The sequence below is a fragment of the Oncorhynchus keta genome, chromosome 1 (assembly GCF_023373465.1).
Source record: "Oncorhynchus keta strain PuntledgeMale-10-30-2019 chromosome 1, Oket_V2, whole genome shotgun sequence".
Classification (NCBI taxonomy): Eukaryota; Metazoa; Chordata; class Actinopteri; order Salmoniformes; family Salmonidae; genus Oncorhynchus; species Oncorhynchus keta.
In genome coordinates, this window is record NC_068421.1 from 91,832,277 (window position 1) to 91,854,272 (window position 21,996).

Genomic DNA, 21,996 nt, shown 5'->3' on the forward strand with positions numbered 1-21,996 from the left:
AAAATAACAATTATGAGTCTATATACAGGGGGTACCGGTACTGAGTCAATGTGCAGAGGTACAGGTTTGTCAAAGTAAGTTGTACATGAATCCCCGAGCTGACAAGGTAAAAATCGTCATTCTGCCCCTGAACAAGGCAGTTAACCCACTGTTCCTAGGCCGTCATTGAAACTAAGAATTAGTTCTTAACTGACTCGCCTACTTAAATAAAGGTAAAATAAAAAATAAATGTAGGTGGGTGTAAAGTGATTATGCATAGATAATTAACAGCGAGTAGCAGCAGTGTAAAAACAAAGAGGGAGGGGGGCAATGTAAATAGTCAGGGTGGCCATTTCATTAATTGTTCAGCAGTCATATGGCTTGAGGAGAGAAGCTGTTAAAACTTCTCTAGGGTAGGGGGCAGCATTTGGAATTTTGGATGAAAAGCGTGCCCAAATTAAACTGCCTTCTACTCAGGCCCAGAAGATAGGATATGCATGTAATTAGTATATATGGATAGAAAACACTCTAAAGTTTCCAGAACTGTTAAAATAATGTCTGTGAGTATAACAGAACTTATTTGGCAGGTGAAAACCTGAGAAAAATCCATTCAGGAAGTTGGATTTTTTTTTGTGTGTAGTTTTCTATTCAATGCCATTCCAGTATCCATTGACTTGGGACTCAAATTACAGTTCCTATGCCTTCCACTAGATATCAACAGTCTTTAGAAATTGTTTCAGGCCTGTATTCTGAAAAATGAGGGAGTAAGACCAGTCTGAATGAGTGGACCCTGCCGTGTCAGAGCTTTTTCATGCGCGCAACCGAGAGAGTGCCTTTCTTGTTGACCTTTTATAACTCTTCCAAGTTATTGTCCGGTTGAAATATTATCGATTATTTAGGCTAAAAACAATCTGAGGATTGAATATAAACATTGTTTGACATGTTTCTATGAACTTTATGGATACAATTAGGATTTTTTTTTTTTGCCTGTTGTGACTGCATTTGAGCCTGTGGATTATTGAAGAAAACGCGCAAACAAAACGGAGGTTTTCGGACATAAAGAGAGACTTTATTGAACAAAAGGAACATTTATTGAATAAATGAATGTCAACTGAGTGCAATCATATGAAGATCATCAAAGGTAAGTGATTAATTTTATCTCTATTTCTGACTTGTGTAACTCTTCTACTTGGCTGGTTACTGTTTGTAATGATTTGTCTGTTGGGCGCTGTTCTCAAATAATTGTAAAGTATGCTTTCGCCGTAAAGCATTTTTGAAATCTGACACTGTGGTTGGATTCACAAGTAGTTCATCTTTAAACCTATGTAAAATAGTTGTATCTTTTCAGAATTTTTATAATGAGTATTTCTGTATTTGAATTTGGCACTCTGCAATCTCACTGGATGTTGGCCAGGTGGGACGCTAGCCTCCCACATACCCTAGAGAGGTTTTAAGGAGCCTTTTGGTCCTAGACTTGGCGCTCCGATACCACGTGCCATGCGGTAGCAGAGAGAACAGTCTATGACTTGGGTGACTGTAGCCTTCCTCTGACACCGCCTAGTATATAGGTCCTGGATGGCAGGAAGCTTGGCCCCAGTGATGTACTGGCCTGCACACACTACCCTCTGTAGCGCCTTATGGTCGGATGCCACGCAGTTGCCATACCGGGCGGTGATGAATGTTTTAGAATGTTTTAGGTACGAACCGGTCCACGGGGGATACAAGTGCCTTGCAGGCAGCATGGACCAGGGATGTGTAGCCTAAAGGCCATTAGAGGGCAATATGAATCTAGTATTGAGGGTTTCATTTCACCGTGCGTTTGGTCTATGGGCATTGCCAACCAGTTTTAGATTATTTTAACCAAAGTTAGCAAATTAATTAGTTCAAAAACAAACATGTCAATAAATAATCAGTGGTGTAATGTAGTTAAGTAAAACATATTTTAAAGTAATACTGATGTAGTTTTTTGGGGTATCTGTACTTTACTATTTATATTTTGTACAACTTTTCCTTTTCCTTTACCACATTCCTAAAGAAAAGAATGTACTTTTTACTCCATACATTTTGCCTGACATCCAAAAGTACTTGTTACATTTTGAATGGCGAGCAGGACAAGAAAATGGTCAAATTCATGCACTTATCAAGAGAACATCCCTGGTCATCTCTACTGCCTCTGATCTGGTGGAATCATTAAACAGAGAACATCCCTGGTCATCTCTACTGCCTCTGATCTGGCGGAATCATTAAACAGAGAACATCCCTGGTCATCTCTACTGCCTCTGATCTGGTGGAATCATTAAACAGAGAACATCCCTGGTCATCTCTACTGCCTCTGATCTGGTGGAATCATTAAACAGAGAACATCCCTGGTCCATCCCTACTGCCTCTGATCTGGTGGACTCACTAAACAGAGAACATCCCTGGTCCATCTCTACTGCCTCTGATCTGGTGGAATCATTAAACAGAGAACATCCCTGGTCCATCTCTACTGCCTCTGATCTGGCGGAATCATTAAACAGAGAACATCCCTGGTCATCTCTACTGCTTCTGATCTGGTGGAATCATTAAACAGAGAACATCCCTGGTCATCTCTACTGCCTCTGATCTGGAGGAATCACTAAACAGAGAACATCCCTGGTCATCTCTACTGCCTCTGATCTGGAGGAATCACTAAACAGAGAACATCCCTGGTCATCCCTACTGCCTCTGATCTGGAGGAATCACTAAACAGAGAACATCCCTGGTCATCCCTACTGCCTCTGGTCTGGTGGAATCATTAAACATAAATGCTTCATTTGTAAATGATGTCTGAGTGTTGGAGTGTGCCCCTGGCTATCTGTAAATTAAAAAAAAACAAGAAAATGGTGCTGTCTGGTTTGCTTAATATAGGGAATTTTAAATGATTTTTACCTTTAATATTTGAAGTATATTTTAGCAATTATACATTTCCTTTTGATACTAAAGTATATTTAAAACCAACAACGTTTATATTTTTACTCAAGTCGTATTTTACTGGGTGTCTTTCACTTTTAATTGAGTCATTTTCTAATAAGGTACAGTGCCTTGCGAAAGTATTCGGCCCCCTTGAACTTTGCGACCTTTTGCCACATTTCAGGCTTCAAACATAAAGATATAAAACTGTATTTTTTTGTGAAGAATCAACAACAAGTGGGACACATGCTGGACTAGTAACCGGAAGGTTGCGAGTTCAAACCCCCGAGCTGACAAGGTACAAATCTGTCGTTCTGCCCCTGAACAGGCAGTTAACCCACTGTTCCCAGGCCGTCATTCAAAATAAGAATATGTTCTTAACTGACTTGCCTGGTTAAATAAAGGTAAAATAAAAATTAAATAAAAAGATTTCAAATCAAATCAAACTGTATTGGTCACATGCGCCGAATACAACAACTGTAGACCGTGAAAAGCTTTATTGCCACCAATGCTCCTTATAGGACACATCACTACACTCTTCTGTACACTGGACATCACTGTACCATTCGGCCATCAGATTTGCCACCAATGCTCCTTATAGGACACATCACTGCACTCTTCTGTAAACTGGTCATCTCTGTGTACCCGTCACAAGACCCACTGGTTGTTGTTAATTTATAAAAACCCTCTTAGGCCTCACTCTCCCCGATCTGAGATATCTACTGCAGCCCTCATCCTCCACATACAACACCTGTTCACTCTCCCCGATCTGAGATATCTACTGCAGCCCTCATCCTCCACATACAACACCTGTTCACTCTCCCCGATCTGAGATATCTACTGCAGCCCTCATCCTCCACATACAACACCTGTTCACTCTCCCCGATCTGAGATATCTACTGCAGCCCTCATCCTCCACATACAACACCTGTTCACTCTCCCCGACCTGAGATATCTACTGCAGCCCTCATCCTCCACATACAACACCTGTTCACTCCCCCCGATCTGAGATATCTACTGCAGCCCTCATCCTCCACATACAGTACAACACCCGATCTGCCAGTCACCTTCTGTTAACAGCATCCTGCCCAGGCAGACCAACTATTACTGGATAGGGATCCGTAAGGTGGACGACGTGTGGACCTGGGTGGGGACCAATAAGACCCTGACTAAAGAGGCAGAGAACTGGGCAGACGGGGAACCCAACAACGGGGGGAACAACGAGGACTGTGTGGAGATGTACATCAAGAGAGAGAAGGACACAGGGAAGTGGAACGACGAGTCGTGTATGAAGAAGAAGACGGCTCTGTGCTTCACAGCCTCGTGTCAGAGCGACTCATGTTACCATGGAGAGTGTGTGGAGACCATCAACAGCCACCACTGTAAATGCTTTGAGGGCTTCTACGGAGAGCAGTGTGAACACGGTAAGCAAGCCCAGGATGATATAGTCCAAATATCTAATACAGGCAGTATGAAGCCAACTGTTATCACACTCAATGTTCTCTTAATTGTAACTCTGCCTGTTTTCCGTTGTCGGCAGTTGTTGAATGTAAGATGGAGGGGGTCACTGTCCCTGCTAATGCCAGTGTCAGTTGCTCTCACCCCAATGGGTATTTCTCCTTTGACTCGACGTGTCAGTATTCCTGTGAAGAGGGGTACCGGCTGAGCAGCTCCGGGCCTGTGAGATGCACAGCCTCAGAATCATGGTCAGAACAGCCTCCCACCTGTGAATGTAAGTATATCCTCTTATTAACCTTATAAATAAGGTGTTCTGGAAAGACTAATAACAGAAGAAAATAAGCTACAATTTGTCATAAACTTTTGATTTGTACTTTCTTTGAATTACTTCAGTGTATTGCTATTGGTCTTTATACCAGTATGGCAGCTTAGACCTCCTGTATTTCAGTTGTTGTGTATCTTGAGTAATGTCTTCATCGTGGCACATTTAGTCATGTATTGCGATCTGCACTCTCTTCCCCAGTGGTCTCATGCAGTGAGCTGTATGAACCTGGGAAGGGTTCCATGGCCTGCTCCCATCCCCTGGGCTCCTTCAGCTACCTGTCCACCTGTACCTTTACCTGTGAGGAGGGCTATGAGAGGCTGGCCTCCAGCTCTGCTACCCTGCAGTGTGGAGCCTCGGGACAGTGGAATGACTCACAGCCGCAGTGTATTGGTGTGTACAGGTTCTGGATATCTGTAAACGTAGACCCCATAACATGTTACATCAACTGTAGTTGCTATAAATATATGAATGACACAGGACATTTTCCATTCAGAAATATCTAGGAGGATAAAACGAGTTCTGTAATTGTATGACAGTAGAATTGTCTCTGGACACAGACTGACCACTGCACCACTCTGTCTTGCAGCTGTAAGCTGCCCTACCCTCCAGCAGCCACAAGATGGCGCTATCAGCTGGAGAGAAGACTTCACCTATGGAAGCAGCTGTAACTTTAGCTTAGGTTATCTCCTCAAGGGGCCGATCACGCTGACCTGCACATCAGCTGCTGAGTGGAGTGAGGAGATACCACACTGTGAAGGTAAGGACAAACTTTTTTGCATCTTTAAAATAGACCTGATTTGAACCATTTTCTATATTGACAAGAGTTTTTAAACCAATTTAAACCATTATCTTTATTGACAAGATAGACATATGACCACTCTAACAATGGAAATACATGTCCTTAAAGATGCAAAGCAGACGGGAGGAGGCGAGAATGTTGAAGTATTACATTTTCTTCTTCTTTATTGGCCGATTGTTCCCAACTCCTAGAATCCCCACCCAGGGGACTACGAGAAACGAGTGGAGGCCTTCAATGGCAATCTTCCTTCTAAAAGGGTTATGTCCATGACTAGTCCCCCATCTATCTCTATGGCAACAACAGGTACAACTCCAATATTAAGTAATTGTTCTCAAAGTTGCTGAAATGCCACGTGCGTCCACTTATATCAGTGCATTCGTAAAACAACATGTATTTATTTAACTTGGCAAATCAGTTAAGAACAATTTGTTATTTACAATGAGATTAAGTGCCTTAGACCGCTGCACCACCTGGGAGCCCCAAACTACCAGGGCCATAAACATAACATTACGAAACCTCTCTTCAATCAAATAAGCCCCACGTAGCAAATTAGCAATGACATATTTTGTTGACCAAAAATTCCTCACTCCAGGGACTTATTTTCATAGACATATTTTGGGCAGAGTAAAACCTCTCACTTCGAATCTTCTTCTCTGTTTAAACTCAGTCAATTTACACACGATACTAAAACAGTATAGACTGAGTTTAAATAGAGAGAAAGAGGTGAAGTGAGAGGTTTTACTCAGCCCGAGTGTACAAAATATTAAGAACACTTGCTCTTTCCATGACAAAGACTGACCAGGTGAATCCAGGTGAAAGCTATGATCCCTTATTGATGTCACTTGTTAAATCAACTTCAATCAGTGTAGATGAAAAGGGATGAGACATGTTAAATAAGGATGTTTAAGCCTTGAGACAATTGGATTGTATCTGTGTGCCATTCAGAGGGTTAATGTGCAAGCCAAAATATTTAAGTGCCTTTGAATGGGGTATGGAATTAGCTGCCAGGCACACCGGTTTGAATGTGTCAAGAACTGCAACGCTGCTGGGTTTTTCACGCTCAACAGTTTCCCGTGTTTCAAGAATGGTCCACCACCCAAAGGACATCCAGACAACTTGAAACAACTGTGGGAAGCATTGGAGTCAACATGAGCCAGCATCCCTTGGAATGCTTTCGACACCTTGTAGAGTCCATGTCAAACGAATTGAGGCTGTTCTGAGGGCAACTCTGTGAGGGAGTGTAACTCAATATTATATGTATATATACACCTTTTAGCAGATGCTTTTATCCAAAGTGAGTTGCAGTCATGCAGGCATCCATTTGACCTATTGTTCTTATCTACTTATGGATGTCTGCCACACATGAGCTCTCCAACGACAATCATTTTCATTATTTCATCCACAACTGCTTGTTACCTTTTGTGGTATTTTAATATACTAACCACTGTGTCCTTCTCTCAGCTGTCCAGTGCCCCTCTCCTGTGGTTCCTCTGGGGGGTCAGGTCAGCTGTGAGGCCCCATCACATCCCTGGGGCTCTGTCTGCAACTTCAGCTGTGATGAGGGTTACGATCACCAGGGGGCCCCAAACATGCAGTGTTCACGATCAGGGGAGTGGAGCGCTGAAACACCTACCTGCACAGGTATGTTATAACCTCTGTTACTCTGTGAGACTGAATATTCTGAGACACAACCAAATTGAAATTCTGTGAGACGACCAACTTGGATTTTTGCTTGTCATCAGGACAATGTATGTTTATGTAGAGGTTATAAAGGCTTTATGAATGCATCATGAATGCATATCCTACATAAATGGGCTCAGTGATGTGACCAATCAGTTGATTCAGATTGTTTGACTGTTTTCCTCTGTTGTTTCTTGTTTCCTCCAGCCACACCTGAGCCTCCATTGAACCCCACTATCCTAGGCCTGGCAGCAGGGGGCGCTGTGTCATTATCTGGCCTGTCTCTGGCTGCATGGCTCCTCAAACGAATCAGACAGAAAGGTAAACACAGAAGAAGTCCCTTATCTTCTACACTCACAGTCATTTGCTAGGAATTAGAAAGATAAGAAATTCTAAAATATCTCTTTCTTAACACAAATTTGATTCAGAATGGCTTTTTCTTACTTGACAATACTCATCAATATGCTCTTCATTGTCTCCTTCCAGCTAACAAGTTTGATCTGAACAGCACCTCAGACATTGAGGAACCTTTACAGACCTACAGGAAAAGCATCGACAGCCTGATATAGAGACCAACAACAATAACAGTAGGAATAACAGCAGGAACAACAGCAGGAACAACAGCAGGAATAACAGCAGGAACAACAGCAGGAATAACAGCAGGAACAACAGCAGGAACAACAGCAGGAACAACAGCAGGAACAACAGTAGGAATAACAGCAGGAACAACAGCAGGAACAACAGCAGGAATAACAGCAGGAACAACAGCAGGAATAACAGCAGGAACAACAGCAGGAACAACAGCAGGAACAAGAACTGCCTGTATATTCATGACAGCTTGTCTGTCTCCCTGTATCCTCATGACAACCTGTCTGTCTCCCTGTATCCTCATGACAACCTGTCTGTCTCCCTGTATCCTCATGACAACCTGTCTGTCTCCCTGTATCCTCATGACAACCTGTCTGTCTCCCTGTATCCTCATGACAACCTGTCTGTCTCCCTGTATCCTCATGACAACCTGTCTGTCTCCCTGTATCTTCATGACAACCTGTCTGTCTCCCTGTATCCTCATGACAACCTGTCTGTCTCCCTGTATCCTCATGACAACCTGTCTGTCTCCCTGTATCCTCATGACAACCTGTCTGTCTCCCTGTATCCTCATGACAACCTGTCTGTCTCCCTGTATCCTCATGACAACCTGTCTGTCTCCCTGTATCCTCATGACAACCTGTCTGTCTCCCTGTATCCTCATGACAACCTGTCTGTCTCCCTGTATCCTCATGACAACCTGTCTGTCTCCCTGTATCTTCATGACAACCTGTCTCCTTGTATCCTCATGACAACCTGTCTGTCTCCCTGTATCCTCTCAAGCTGTGCATATCCTTTAATAAAAATGCAGAAACACAGTAGTGGGTTAGTCAAATTCTACACTGTTATAACAAAACCCAACTCAATGAAATGCACTTGAAATAGAGGTTGACTTGACATAGTACATTTGTCAACTGTTAGCTTACAAGATTCAACAGATTATACACCCCACTCTTCATGACAATAAATTCTTGATGTGGTGTTAGCCAGACATTTCAAAGGAGTGAAAGAGACATTTCAACACCAGCTCAGTATCTGTGAGTCTCTGCCCAGGCCAGAGGCTGTTGTTGATGCGGTGTTAGCCAGACATTTCAACACCAGCTCAGTATCTGTGAGTCTCTGCCCAGGCCAGAGGCTGTTGTTGATGTGGTGTTAGCCAGACATTTCAACACCAGCTCAGTATCTGTGAGTCTCTGCCCAGGCCAGAGGCTGTTGTTGATGTGGTGTTAGCCAGACATTTCAACACCAGCTCAGTATCTGTGAGTCTCTGCCCAGGCCAGAGGTTGTTGTTGATGTGGTGTTAGCCAGACATTTCAACACCAGCTCAGTATCTGTGAGTCTCTGCCCAGGCCAGAGGCTGTTGTTGATGTGGTGTTAGCCAGACATTTCAACACCAGCTCAGTATCTGTGAGTCTCTGCCCAGGGCAGAGGCTGTTGTTAATGACTGCTTCCTCAATCTTTGTTTCCTGTTTGTTTCCTGTTTCCTGGCACCTACTCAGAGACGCTCTTATCTGTCTGACCGACACAATAGGATAGAGTCCAGATATCTAAAAGAGGGAGAAAGTTTCCAAGTTGGAAATTCCAGAGTAGCCTGGAATGAATGATGAAAGGTTTCTTTGGCCGTTGTTGTAATGTGGTGTGTGTATATTATATACACTGCTCAAAAAAATAAAGGGAACACTAAAATAACACATCCTAGATCTGAATGAATGAAAAATTGTTATTAAATACTTTTTTCTTTACATAGTTGAATGTGCTGACAACAAAATCACACAAAAATGATCAATGGAAATCAAATGTATCAACCCATGGAGGTCTGGATTTGGAGTCACACTCAAAATTAAAGTGGAAAACCACACTACAGGCTGATCCAACTGTCCCAAATGTCCTTAAAACAAGTCCAAATGAGGCTCAGTAGTGTGTGTGGCCTCCACGTGCCTGTATGACCTCCCTACAACGCCTGGGCATGCTCCTGATGTGGTGGCGGATGGTCTCCTGAGGGATCTCCTCCCAGACCTGGACTAAAGCATCCGCCAACTCCTGGACAGTCTGTGGTGCAACGTGACGTTGGTGGATTGAGCGAGACATGATGTCCCAGATGTTCTCAATTGGATTCAGGTCTGGGGAACGGGCGGACCAGTCCATAGCATCAATGCCTTCCACTTGCAGGAACTGCTGACACACTCCAGCCACATGAGGTCTAGCATTGTCTTGAATTAGGAGAAACCCAGGGTCAACCGCACCAGCATATGGTCTCACAAGGGGTCTGAGGATATCATCTCGGTACCTAATGGCAGTCAAGCTGGAGAACATGGAGAGCTGTGCGGCCCCCAAAAGAAATGCCACCCCACACCATGACTGACCCACCGCCAAACCGGTCATGCTGGAGGATGTTGCAGGCAGCAGAACTTTCTCCACGGCGTCTCCAGACTCTGTCACGTCTGTCATGTGCTCAGTGTGAACCTGCTTTCATCTGTGAAGAGCACAGGGTGCCAGTGGCAAATTTGCCAATCTTGGTGTTCTCTGGCAAATGCCAAACGTCCTGCACGGTGTTGGGCTGTAAGCACAACCCCCACCGGTGGACGTCGGGCCCTCATACCACCCTCATGGAGTCTGTTTCTGACCGTTTGAGCAGACACATGCACATTTGTGGCCTGCTGGAGGTAATTTTGCAGGGCTCTGGCAGTGCTCCTCCTGCTTCTCCTTGCATAAAGGCGGAGGTAGCGGTCCTGCTGCTGGGTTGTTGCCCTCCTACGGCCTCCTCCACGTCTCCTGATGTACTGGCCTGTCTCCTGCTAGCGCCTCCATGCTCTGGACACTACGCTGACAGACAAAGCAAACCTTCTTGCCACAGCTCACATTGATGTGCCATCCTGGATGAGCTGCATTACCTGAGCCACTTGTATGGGTTGTAGACTCCGTCTCATGCTACCACTAGAGTGAAAGCACCGCCAGCATTCAAAAGTGACCAAAACATCAGCCAGGAAGCAGAGGAACTGAGAAGTGGTCTGTGGTCACCACCTGCAGAACCACTCCTTTATTGGGGGTGTCTTGCTAATTGCCTATCATTTCCACTTGTTGTCTATTCCATTTCCACAACAGCATGTGACATTTATTATCAATCAGTGTTGCTTTCTAAGTGGACAGTTTGATTTCACAGAAGTGTGATTGACTTGGAATAACATTGTGTTGTTTAAGTGTTCCCTTTATTTTTTTTAGCAGTGTGTGTGTATGTATGTATGTGTATATATATATATATATATATATATATCTCTGGAACTGTCCCCAACTATACGGGAGTCCTTTCCTCCCCCAGTCTCTCCCCTGTGTGCTGCCATTCTCGCAGCTTTATGGGACTCGTACAGCTGGTGATCAATCAGACCTTGATTACTCACCAGCCCCAAATAGACCTGGCACGACCAGCAGAGGGAGCCATCGCCTCGTGATGTATACTCCGTTTGTCACCAGGCCTTGACGAGTCTCCCCCTGGTGGATGACCTGCTGTACGCCACAATATGCACAGAGTACCAGAGAGCAGTATCATTTCATCCAATTGATAAGACTAGAAACATATCGTTTGGAGATTTACCTGCAGAAGAGCATCACATTTTAAACTTACAATGGTAAGTACTGTTGAGAGAATTGATTTATGCCTTAAAATTAAGATGCACCAGTTAGTTTATATACAGTTCAGACAGCCAATGCATTTCTCAGTCTGTAAAGTATAGCTTGATGGGACACTGCTAGAAAGTGGTGCAAGGAGCACTACACTGACATGGTGGCCATCCAGAACCGTGGAAAGATCTCCCACCTTAAAGGTCCCCAAAGCACACACATTCATGGGTTGTTCCGTCTTTTCAGTTCGTTGCAGCTAGCGACAGGAACGAGCTGCAACAAACACTCAAACTGCACAGTTTTATCTCAGTCTCTTCATTCAATGACTCAAATAACGGACACTCTTACTGACAGTTGTGGCTGCTTTGTGTTCCATTTTCCCTCATGTGCTTTATGTATTGATTTGTTGTTAATAAAAATTTAAAAAAGTCTGCAAAAAAAAAAAAAAAAGTTGTGGCTGCTTTGCGCGATGTATTGTTGTCTCTACCTTCTTGCCCTTTGTTGTCTGTACCCAATAATGTTTGTACCCTGTTTTGTTCTGCTACCATGCCGTGTTGTCATGTGTTAAATAATAAATAAATAACTGCCTTGCTGTTGTTCTCTTGTCTCTCATTATGTATGAAGTGTTGTGGTGTCTCTCTTGTTGTGATGTGTAATTTGTCCTATATTTATAGATATTTTTATTTTTAATCACAGCCCGTCCCCGCAGTCCTTTAGCCTACCAAAAGGCAGTCATTGTACATAAGAATTTGTTAACTGACTTACCTAGTTAACATGTTTTTTTAAATTGTGGATATGGGCTGATAGACTTGCCCAGTCTTTCAAAAACAGTGTCATGGTTAAGTTCACAAAATCACACTTTTATTTGTATGTGGCACGAGTAACACTAAGTGACCACAGTTATGTGACTAGTCTGACCACACAGGCTAAACCACGGCAATCATCATTATAAAAACAAATGGTTGTGTTATATGAAATGCCCAACAGGAGCTCAGTATAAAATATAAGTATATATATTTTTTTTAATCAAACAGAACTTGTCAGTGGTCCACTGTAAACAGTGACTGTATGTTGTACTTGGCAACAACAGAGTGGATTGGAACATGGGAGTGTTCATTTGGAACCGTCATATTACAATACTGTTATAAAAGTAAGTATTTTCCCATTTACTAGTACTTAACCTAGTCGATTCGTCCTTTGCTCTTATGAGCCTTTAAACGTATAGACAGTTTTCGTACTCATCACTGCATGGACTTTGATGTCAAGTAGATTGATACATTGCTACGTTTTCGTTTATAAAGCCCTTTAACAAAAACAATCACTGTACCTAACATCATTACTAACCTTTAGATTTATGAGCTACCACCCCCCCCCTCTCAGTGATGATTAACTCTGGAAATTATTTTGGTTTCTACTGAGTTTGGTAAATCAGCTTTTAGTTTTCTCGCACCTTATTTGTTGAGCAATCTTCAAAATGTTCTGAAATGTGATGTTTCGGTGCTTCTAAGGTAACTCAGAAAACTGATTGAGGACCTCACTACTGATGAATGTGGTTTATTTTTTGACCGTTTTTCTTTCTGATTGTACTTTGTATTTTATATTTTAATGTGTGTATTTTCTGTAATTTTTGTAATTCGGGGCTCGTCTGTAAAAGAGACCTTAGTCTCAGTATGACTCCCAGATCAAATAAAGGCTAAATAAGTATGCCCTGTGGCTAGGCCAGGTAAACCACATATGTAACAGTATAACTTTAGACCGTCCCCCCGCCCATACCCGGGCGCGAACCAGGGACCTCTGCACACATCAACAACAGTCACCCACGAAGCATCGTTACCCATCGCTCCACAAAAGCCGCGGCCCTTGCAGAGCAAGGGGAACCACTACTTCAAGGTCTCGGAGCGAGTGACGTCACCGATTGAAACGCTATTCAACGCGAACAGAACACCGCTAACTAAGCTAGCCGTTTCACATCCGTTACACACAGGTCTACTAATACACCAGGTTTAAAGCCACTGAGGTAAGAGGTTCACTTGGGATAGCCCCATCACATGGAGTATATCACGCTGCAGGCCGTATCTCCATGTCCTGCTGTATTACAGATAATGGGGTTACAGGTGAGAGCATTCCCCACTCCTTCAGCCTCCATTTTCCCCAGGTACTCCTTATCAGGCCCCTGGAAGCCCTCCTTGACACTGGGGGGCAGAGAGTTGAGCAGCCCCTCCTCTACCAGCAGTCCACTAGGCATCAGGCTGTGGCACTCCTCCAGCTCGGCAGGAAGGCTCTCCAGCTGGTTCCCTCTCAGGTCCAACACCACCAGGTTGGTCAACTCACCCACCTGCACGGTTGAGATCAATTCCATTTCACTTCAGAAGCCTTTCCCAGAATTTTTGTGTTATCAAGTCAACTCCTTTTCACTGGAATGAGTGACAAGGTGTTGGCATGATAGCACAAACAGACTTGCACTAAGGCTATTCAATTCAGGAACAACACAATACGATATCCTTTATTGTCCATGTACATGGAAATTCATTTAGTGAAATCAGCATACATAATTATTCACAGTCCCTGCCACCTACTGTCCAACCATAATATAATAATAATATATGCCATTTAGCAGACGCTTTTATCCAAAGCGACTTACAGTCATGTGTGCATACATTCTACGTATGGGTGGTCCCGGGAATCGAACCCACTACCCTGGCGTTACAAGCGCCATGCTCTACCAACTGAGCTACAGAAGGTTTTGGGCCTAAATCTGTCCTATAGAAAACCCTGGAATGATACTAATGAATGTATACATAATTATTCACAGTCCCTGCCACCTACTGTCCAACCACGTATTGGGCCTAAATCTGTCCTATAGAAAACCCTGGAGGAAATTTCAGTTGATTTCATGAATTGAAATAGAATTGACCCCAACTCTGCTCACTTACCTGTTGGGGGACCACTGACAGGTTGTTGTGACCTAGCAGTAGGGACTGGAGGGTCTTACACTGGAACATACCTTCTGGGAGATGGTCAATCTGAGGTATTAAGAGATAAAAACAAATAGATTCTGATTATAAAGGTGTAATTCAGCCGGTCAATCTGAGGTATAAGAGATAAAAACAAATAGATTCTGATTATAAAGTTGTAATTCAGCCTGTCGTTCTGATGTCTCTCTCTCTCTCTCTGTCTCTCTCTCTCTGTCTTTCTCTCTCTCTCGCTCTCTCTCTCTCTCAAAGAAAAGGTACCTATATATTACCTTTCTCTCAATACAATGATTTAACACTCAAGTTTTTACACTTGCTTTATAAATCTTTTAGGGTTGTGGGTTAAGTTAACACAATCAAATAGCCTACACAACTACAATGATGTCCACTTGTCTGTATAAAAAGAAAGTCCCCCCCAAAAAAAAAACTTGATTAATGAATGAACACATTAAATGCGTAATCTTAATCATATATAATATGCATACATTATTGTTAGACACATTGAGGAGCTGCAGTCTCTTCAGTTCCTGTATTTCAATAGGAATGGCAGACAGCTTGTTGTGACTGAGGTCTAGCAGACAGAGTCTGCTGCACAGGAACAGCTGCGGTGGCATGCAGCTGATGAGGTTATGACCCAGATGAAGCTGCTCCAGGTTTCCCAGCACGCCGACGTGGACAGGGATGTCAGTGATACTGTTGTACTTCAGCTTCAGGACAGAGAGCTTGGGAAGGTGCTGGAAACTGACGATCTCCTCAATGGTTTTGAGGTTGTTCCCTTTGAGGTCTATTTCTTGCAGGTTCTTCAGGCTGAAGATAGGACTCGGTATCCGCTGGAGATCACAGTTCGGTAGCTCCAAGCAGGTGAGCTGTGACATCATTTTCAGACTCTGCAGGACAGAGAGTTGGGTGCCTTCGTTGTCGACGGAAAGCTTCTGTATCGAGGGTATTGAGTTGGTAATCGCTTTCGGCATGGCGGTGATGGTGCACTTGATGAATAACACCTTCAGATTCTTGAGTTTGGGTAGGCTGTTGACGAACGTCGTGTCCCGATTGAACATATCTCCATACAGATAGAGCTCAGTCAGGTTACGCAAACTGAAAACCCACCAGGGAGCCTGTTCCACCTCTGTGAACTTCATCCTCAGGATCCTCAGGTTCTCAGAGAGAAACCCCAGAGCCATGAGGTCTACGGTGGCAGGAGAATGATCCAGCCAGATCTCTCTCAGGTTCCCAAGCTGCGTAAGCTTCTGCGTGAGCCTAGGATCCGGTATCAGCTGCAGCTTGAGCACCTCTAGCTCCCTGATATCGAACACGGCCTCTGGGATGCCGCTGAGGAGCATGAGATGGAGCTCTATCTGGTCCTGAGCGTTACGCATCACCTTCTGGGTCAGCTTCTCCAAAGGCCACATGTAGTTCAGGTTGAGCTGCCTCAGTTTCTTCTCACTGACCTCTGAGAGGAAGACTGCAAAGCGTTTAGAGAACAGAGGGTTATACTGGTCCAGGAGGTGGAGGATGAAGGCGAAGTCATTCTTGACATCGGGGATGTCGCTATAGCTGCTCTCCTCCCTCACTGAGTCAAAGGAGTACTCCCTGAGAGAGTTTCTCATCATCCACCAGAAGCTGTAGAAGCAAGTCAAGCTGTAAATGACCATCAGTACTGTGTAAACCAAGGAGAGGAGCCAGAAAATGGTGGCCAGTGAGTGAACACAGTGAAAGGGCTGAAACGGCATCAGCGCCGCTTGGGAATCTACCACACAGTCAACGTCAAACAGGATATGTGAGGCTGCGTAAGGGATATAGGCCAAGGTGAACAGCAGAAACACAATCTTGGTGACTATCTGCCTCATATACAAGTGATAAATGATGTCTTTGTCCTCCACGTGTACTTTCAATTTCTTCACCTTCTCAAAGATAGCTTTGGCCTGCTCACCTTCCTTTTTGTCTAAAACGCTAAGAAACTCTGTCCCCATCGGCCTTCTGCTTCTACAGTCTGATGTTGAAGAGGCCTGGAGAGCAGGACTGCACATGCTCATTGAGGGCTGGGCCCCAACCTGCTCTGCCACTGTCTCGGACAAGGCCCGGGTGGTCCAGGGAGAGTCACAGCATTTGTGTAGAATGGAGACAAAGTGCATGAGTCTGGAGCTGGTGCTTGGGTACTTGAACCACAAGTTACTTATAATCACAAGAGCCAGAGTCTCTAGCATCACGATGTAGGGGAAGAACTTGGCGAACCAGTGGAGTTGTTTTTCGTAGCACACGGCGTCAACGTAAGCATACTGCTGAAGATCTAGCTTGTAAAGGCCCTTGGGGAGGAGAGGGAAGCTGGCTTCAGTAGTGGCATTCCTTAATGTGGTGCCTCTAAGGTTAAAAACCACACAGAAGTCATCTGATGTCATCTGACAGGGGACGCAGACGATCTTGCGGAGGGTGACCTGCAGGGCATTTAAACATAAGGAAGCATCAGAAACGTCATAATAACCTGGAACTAAAGCCTTATACACTGGGAGACAGATGGAATTCCATTGAAAATCGCATTAAAACACAAATGAAAAATGTTTCTGTTAAAATTCCTTGCCTGCAGAGTTCCTCCGAGGGTTCCGATTGAGAACATCATGATGGATAGGTAGTGGCTGAAGACATCCCACCAGGGCTGGAGAACACGGCACAGGGACTGGCCCTGGGCAAAGTCCTTCAGCTCACCTTCTGAGAGCATCTCAGCTGCCTACATGGGAAAAGACTCATACATAAAGGAAGGGATAATAACCGTGTATTAAAAGCAACAACAAAAAAAAATGTTTTAAGTGATAAATTAGGCTGGTTAAAAGCCCAAAAACAATAAGGAAACACGAAGACCACAAGGCCTAACCTCCCCTATGCTCTACCAGGGTTTTGTGCAAATAAAACTAATATGAGTTTGAAAACCAGTTTTGAGTTTAAACTCTGAAGAAAGTGTAGGGCAGGGGAGGCTGCCTGTAAAGTTAAGAATACTTGTTTGATTTTCATGAAAAAGTGAGAGCCGATGTACTGTACTTTTGTGTGTTTACTAATCAATAATTGTGTTATTAGCATTTTACCAGTAATGTTGTATTATCAAAATATGTTTAGAAGCTAGCTACAGTAGCTGCCTTAATTAATATGGCCCTCATCTAACGTTACATGACAGCTAGCTAACGTCAGCTAGTTAGCTTAAGTGTCGCTAGCTAGCTAATGATGTTACCTAAACAATACCTGTGACTAGCTAAATAGTAACAAAAAAAAACATTGATAAAAACCGTAGCTACTTCTATTGGTATTTTCTCTGAAGAACAATACGAAACTTTGTGTGAATCTGCTGGCACACAGTTGGTTAGCTAATAACATCACAGATATAACGAGAACATGTTTGATAATATCGTAACGACCCTGGGTTTATAAGCGCGGAAATCGACTCTGCCGTTCGAGCATGTTTTTGTGGCACAGTCGATAGCGCGCCCGACCTCGGGCTCGAAGGAAGACGGTTCGAGACCTGCTCCCTGCTTGTTTCACTACAACATCTAACTATCTAACAAGCTGGAAGAGAGTAGAACAAAAAAACATGAACTCTCGATGAGTATTATTGACTAAGTGACTGTCGCCCGCTGCAAATTGAGGACATTTACATTTAAGTCATTTAGCAGACTATCGTCCATCAGTTATGTCAACGGGGGCTATTGATTACAGGATTACAGGATTTTTTTTTGGGGGGGGGCCTATAAACTTGTAGGGAGTATTTTGACAACATCAATTTAGGAATATTAAAACACTTCCTGATTTTTTAATTTTTTTCTTCCCTATCATCAGATCCGACTATAAAACGGTCAATTACGAATAAGAGTATGGCCAGGTTGACATACACCTGGTATTTTGCAAAGGTCAGCCACCTCGACCTAGATGACAGCCTGGACACAAGGGGATGGACATAATATAGTACACTCTTGATGTTATGTTTCGTATGATATGTATTCATTTGTGGATGTTAATCATCCATTGCGTATGATATGTTACGAATTGCAATTAGTACAAAGTTACGAATTTGCTAAAAATATTTTTACGAATTCCAATGTGTTGTGGCTAACACTAGCTAGGTGTCTAACATTTGCTAGGCTAGGGGTCAGGGGCAGGGTTAAATTTAGGGTTAGGAGTTAGGTTAAATATTTATTAAAAGCCAATTTATGCTCGATCTGTCAATGTGGTCGAAGGCTCCATATGGAGGGTGTGACACAATTGCGGAGCCTCCGGAGGGATGCAGAGGCCAAATTTAGCTCTGTACCGCATCGCCGTGCGGCTCCCAAATTGTGTAACAACGCAGAGAACTCCGTATAGCCATTTACATCATACATTACATTTAAGTCATTTAGCAGACGCTCTTATCCAAGTGACATAACTGATGGACGATAGATGGGGACGGGAGGTCCAGTATAATAAACACAAACTCACTTCCTTGACAACGTCCTTCACAACATCTCTGCTCAACTGCTCTGTGCTGCTCCGCGAAGCCCAATAAGTATGAATGCCTTGACTTCTGCAGATGCCGTATCACAGACATCAGATTGACCATGCAGCATATTTTAGCTAACATCCCAAGTAGTTACAAAGTAGCTAAAAAAGTAGTAAGTAGTTGCAAAGTTGCCTAAATGCTAAAGTTGTCCATGATGAGATTTGAACAAGGGTCTAGCCAATAAGACCCAGCTGCGACCTAAAAGGCCTTCAGACCTGTAACCCATCCATTTCAACACCATACCTACACGTCCTATGTCATCTAAAGAGAAGACGTGAGTTGTGTAGTTTATGGACTCTCACATGCGGTTTAAATCGTGTAGAGTTGTGCTTCTAGCGAACATGTAAGCTAAAATACCATTTATGCTTGATCGGCGAATGTGGTCGGAGGCTTCATATGGAGGATGTGACTCTGGAGGCATGCAGAGAGAGGCCAAATCATCTCCGTACCGCATCGCCATGCGCCCCTCAAATGGTTTAACAATGGGGCTCCATATAACTCCGCATTGACATTAATAGTTGAAAGTAGGTGGGGGGCGGTACGTCCTGTATTCACAAACTCACAATTTCCTTCACAATAGCTCTGCTCTGCTAAGAGCAAGAACCAACCCTGAGATCGGCAGAAGCTGCATGCAGTAAATGCTGTACAGCCACTTCAGATTAAGGATGACCATATGCAGAGCCTTTAAATATGGGGAAAAAAATGCATATTAGTGTGTGCAATGTCTGACCTTTGCAGGATTAATGTAGGCGGCATGGTCATAACCGATGGCCCTGCAGCATACAGTGATACTTCTTGCGCTTGGCGGAGCAACACGGGCCTGTTGAGCAGAGTTGTTATGAAGGTGGTTGTCAAGGGAGTGAGTTTGTGTTTATACTGGGCCTCCAGCCCCCCCCAAATGTTTTTAAAAACACCGAAACGCATGCACAGGCATTTATAATATTAAAGGTTGCATTGACAACCAATCATGTCAATGCGGAGCTATACGGTGCCCTCCACATTCTTATAACATTTGGGAAGCGCAGTCGGTGGAACTTAATTTGGCCTCTGGATGCCTATGGAGGCACCGAAATTGCGTCACACCCCCTGACTACATTTTCTGATCAATTAGACATTGGCTTTTGGACCTATTTGTTAGGGTTGGGAGTTTGATTTGTTATTATTAGCTTGTAACTAACACATATACTTAATGCAGTCTTCTGTATTGCTATTTTTAGCCTATGCATTGCTACATGTGCATTTATTTATTGAGTGTTGCCATTGACTGTTATTTAAGCAGTATTCATCACTGTGGGAATTATTTATATAGCATTACATGCACATATATCCTATTCAATTCAATCATACAGTTGAAGTCGGAAGTTTACATACACTTAGGTTGGAGTCATTAAACCTCATTTTTCAACCACTCCATACATTTCTTGTTAACAAACTATAGTTTTGGCAAGTCGGTTAGGACATCTACTTTGTGCATGACACAAGTAATTTTTCCAACAATTGTTTACTGTCAGATTATTTAACTTATAATTCACTGGATCACAATTCCAGTGGGTCAGAAGTTTACATACCGTGGGGGCCCGTCCTGAGTGCTTTATGGACCCTCTTTGCCATGCAAATGAACTGAATCCGCAAAAAAAAATATTTCCACTGCATTTCAGCCCTGCCACAAAAGGACCAGCTGACATCATGTCAGTGATTCTCTCTTTAACAAAGGTGTGCGTGTTGACGAGGAAAAGTCTGGAAATCACTCTGTCATGCTGATTGAGTTCGAATAACAGACTGGAAGCTTCAAAAGGAGAGTGGTGATTGGAATCGTTGTTCTTCCTCTGTCATCCATTGGTACCTGCAAGGAAACATGTGCCGTCATCATTGCTTTGCAAAAAAGGGATTCACAGGCAAGGATATTGCTGCCAGTAAGATTGCACCTAAATCAACCATTTATCGGATCATCAAGAACTTCAAGAAGAGCGGTTCAATTGTTGTGAAGAAGGCTTCAGGGCGCCCAAGAAAGTCCAGCAAGCGCCAGGACGTCTCCTAAAGTTGATTCAGCTGCAGGATCGGGGCACCATCAGTACAGAGCTTGCTCAGGAATGGCAGCAGGCAGGTGTAAGTGCATCTGCAAGCACAGTGAGGCGAATACTTTTGGAGAATGGCCTGGTGTCAAGAAGGGCAGCAAAGAAGCCACTTCTCTCTTGGAAAAACATCAGGGACAGACTGATATTCTGCAAAAGGTGCAGGGATCGGACTGCTGAGGACCTGGGTAAAGTCATTTTCTCTGATGAATCCCCTTTCCGATTGTTTGGGGCATTCGGAAAAAAGCTTGTCTGGAGAAGACAAGGTGAGCGCAACCATTAGTCATGTGTCATGCCAACAGTAAAGCATCCTGAGACCATTCATGTGTGGGGTTGCTTCTCAGTAAAGGGAGTGGGCTCACTCACAATTTTGACTAAAAACACAGCCATGAATAAAGAATGGTACCAACACATCCTCAGAGAGCAACTTCTCCCAACCATCCAGGAACAGTTTGTTGACGAACAATGCCTTTTCCAGCATGATGGAGCACCTTGCCATAAGGCAAAAGTGATAACTAAGTGGCTCGGGGAACAAAACATTGATATTTTGGGTCCATGGCCAGGAAAGTCCCCAGACCTTAATCCAATTGAGAACTTGTGGTCAATAATCAAGAGGCGGGAAGACAAACAAAAAAAAACCCACAAATTCTGACAAACTCCAAGCATTGATTATGCAAGAATGGGCTGCCATTAGTCAGGATGTGGCCCAGAAGTTAATTGACAGCATGCCAGGGCAGATTGCAGAGGTCTTGAAAAAAAAGGGTCAACACTGCAAATATTGACTCTTTGCATCAACTTCATGTAATTGTCTATTAAAGCTTTTGACACTTATGAAATGCTTGTAATTATACTTCAGTATTCCATAGTAACATCTGGCAAAAATATCTAAAGACACTGAAACAGCAAACTTTGTGGAAATTAATAATTGTGTCATTCTCAAAACTTTTGGCCACCACTGTATGTTCATAATAACATTCGGGGGGATTGAGTTGAAAAAAATGTATCATTGATGGATTACTGGGGATACCAATATCCCCGTGAGCCTCCCAGGCCCATGTTGT

The 21,996-nt window shown here is 43.6% G+C and overlaps 2 protein-coding genes across 3 annotated transcripts; one reads left to right on the forward strand and one right to left on the reverse strand.

Moving 5' to 3' along the window:
- Positions 1 to 1,104: 1,104 nt before the first annotated feature.
- LOC118362141 (E-selectin-like) lies at positions 1,105 to 8,484 on the forward strand. Its single transcript, XM_052524893.1, has 8 exons — positions 1,105 to 1,120; positions 3,939 to 4,334; positions 4,451 to 4,642; positions 4,892 to 5,140; positions 5,280 to 5,450; positions 6,954 to 7,133; positions 7,380 to 7,493; positions 7,659 to 8,484. The coding sequence occupies exons 1-8, from the start codon at positions 1,105 to 1,107 to the stop codon at positions 7,739 to 7,741; spliced, it is 1,401 nt and encodes a 466-aa protein (XP_052380853.1). The 3' UTR covers positions 7,742 to 8,484.
- Positions 8,485 to 13,179: 4,695 nt separating this feature from the next.
- Positions 13,180 to 19,708, reverse strand: LOC118362321 (volume-regulated anion channel subunit LRRC8B-like). 2 transcript variants are annotated; one of them, XM_035742556.2, is made up of 5 exons: positions 19,594 to 19,708; positions 16,923 to 17,069; positions 14,833 to 16,779; positions 14,309 to 14,398; positions 13,180 to 13,710 (listed from the first exon to the last, which is right to left on the reverse strand). In XM_035742556.2, exons 2-5 carry the CDS (start codon positions 17,058 to 17,060, stop codon positions 13,420 to 13,422), a joined length of 2,466 nt encoding a protein of 821 aa, XP_035598449.2. In that variant the 5' UTR covers positions 17,061 to 17,069; positions 19,594 to 19,708; the 3' UTR covers positions 13,180 to 13,419. The 2 variants fall into 2 exon arrangements, with proteins under 2 accessions (XP_035598449.2, XP_035598450.2); XM_035742557.2 differs by lacking the exon at positions 19,594 to 19,708 and adding an exon at positions 18,803 to 19,583.
- Positions 19,709 to 21,996: the final 2,288 nt, after the last annotated feature.

What these genes read in the sequence shown, in the direction of transcription:
- LOC118362141 (XM_052524893.1), top strand. An exon ending in ACAGCCTCCCACCTGTGAAT is followed by an intron (nt 4,643 to 4,891) that starts GTAAGTATATCC and finishes TCTCTTCCCCAG; the next exon opens with TGGTCTCATGCAGTGAGCTG. An exon ending in CATAACATGTTACATCAACT is followed by an intron (nt 5,141 to 5,279) that starts GTAGTTGCTATA and finishes TCTGTCTTGCAG; the next exon opens with CTGTAAGCTGCCCTACCCTC.
- LOC118362321 (XM_035742556.2), bottom strand. Translation starts at nt 17,060, where the DNA reads ATGCTCTCAGAAGGTGAGCTGAAGGACTTTGCCCAGGGCCAGTCCCTG. An exon ending in TCAATGTGTCTAACAATAAT is followed by an intron (nt 14,399 to 14,832) that starts GTATGCATATTA and finishes TTAATACCTCAG; the next exon opens with ATTGACCATCTCCCAGAAGG. An exon ending in TGTCAGTGGTCCCCCAACAG is followed by an intron (nt 13,711 to 14,308) that starts GTAAGTGAGCAG and finishes TCAACCGTGCAG; the next exon opens with GTGGGTGAGTTGACCAACCT.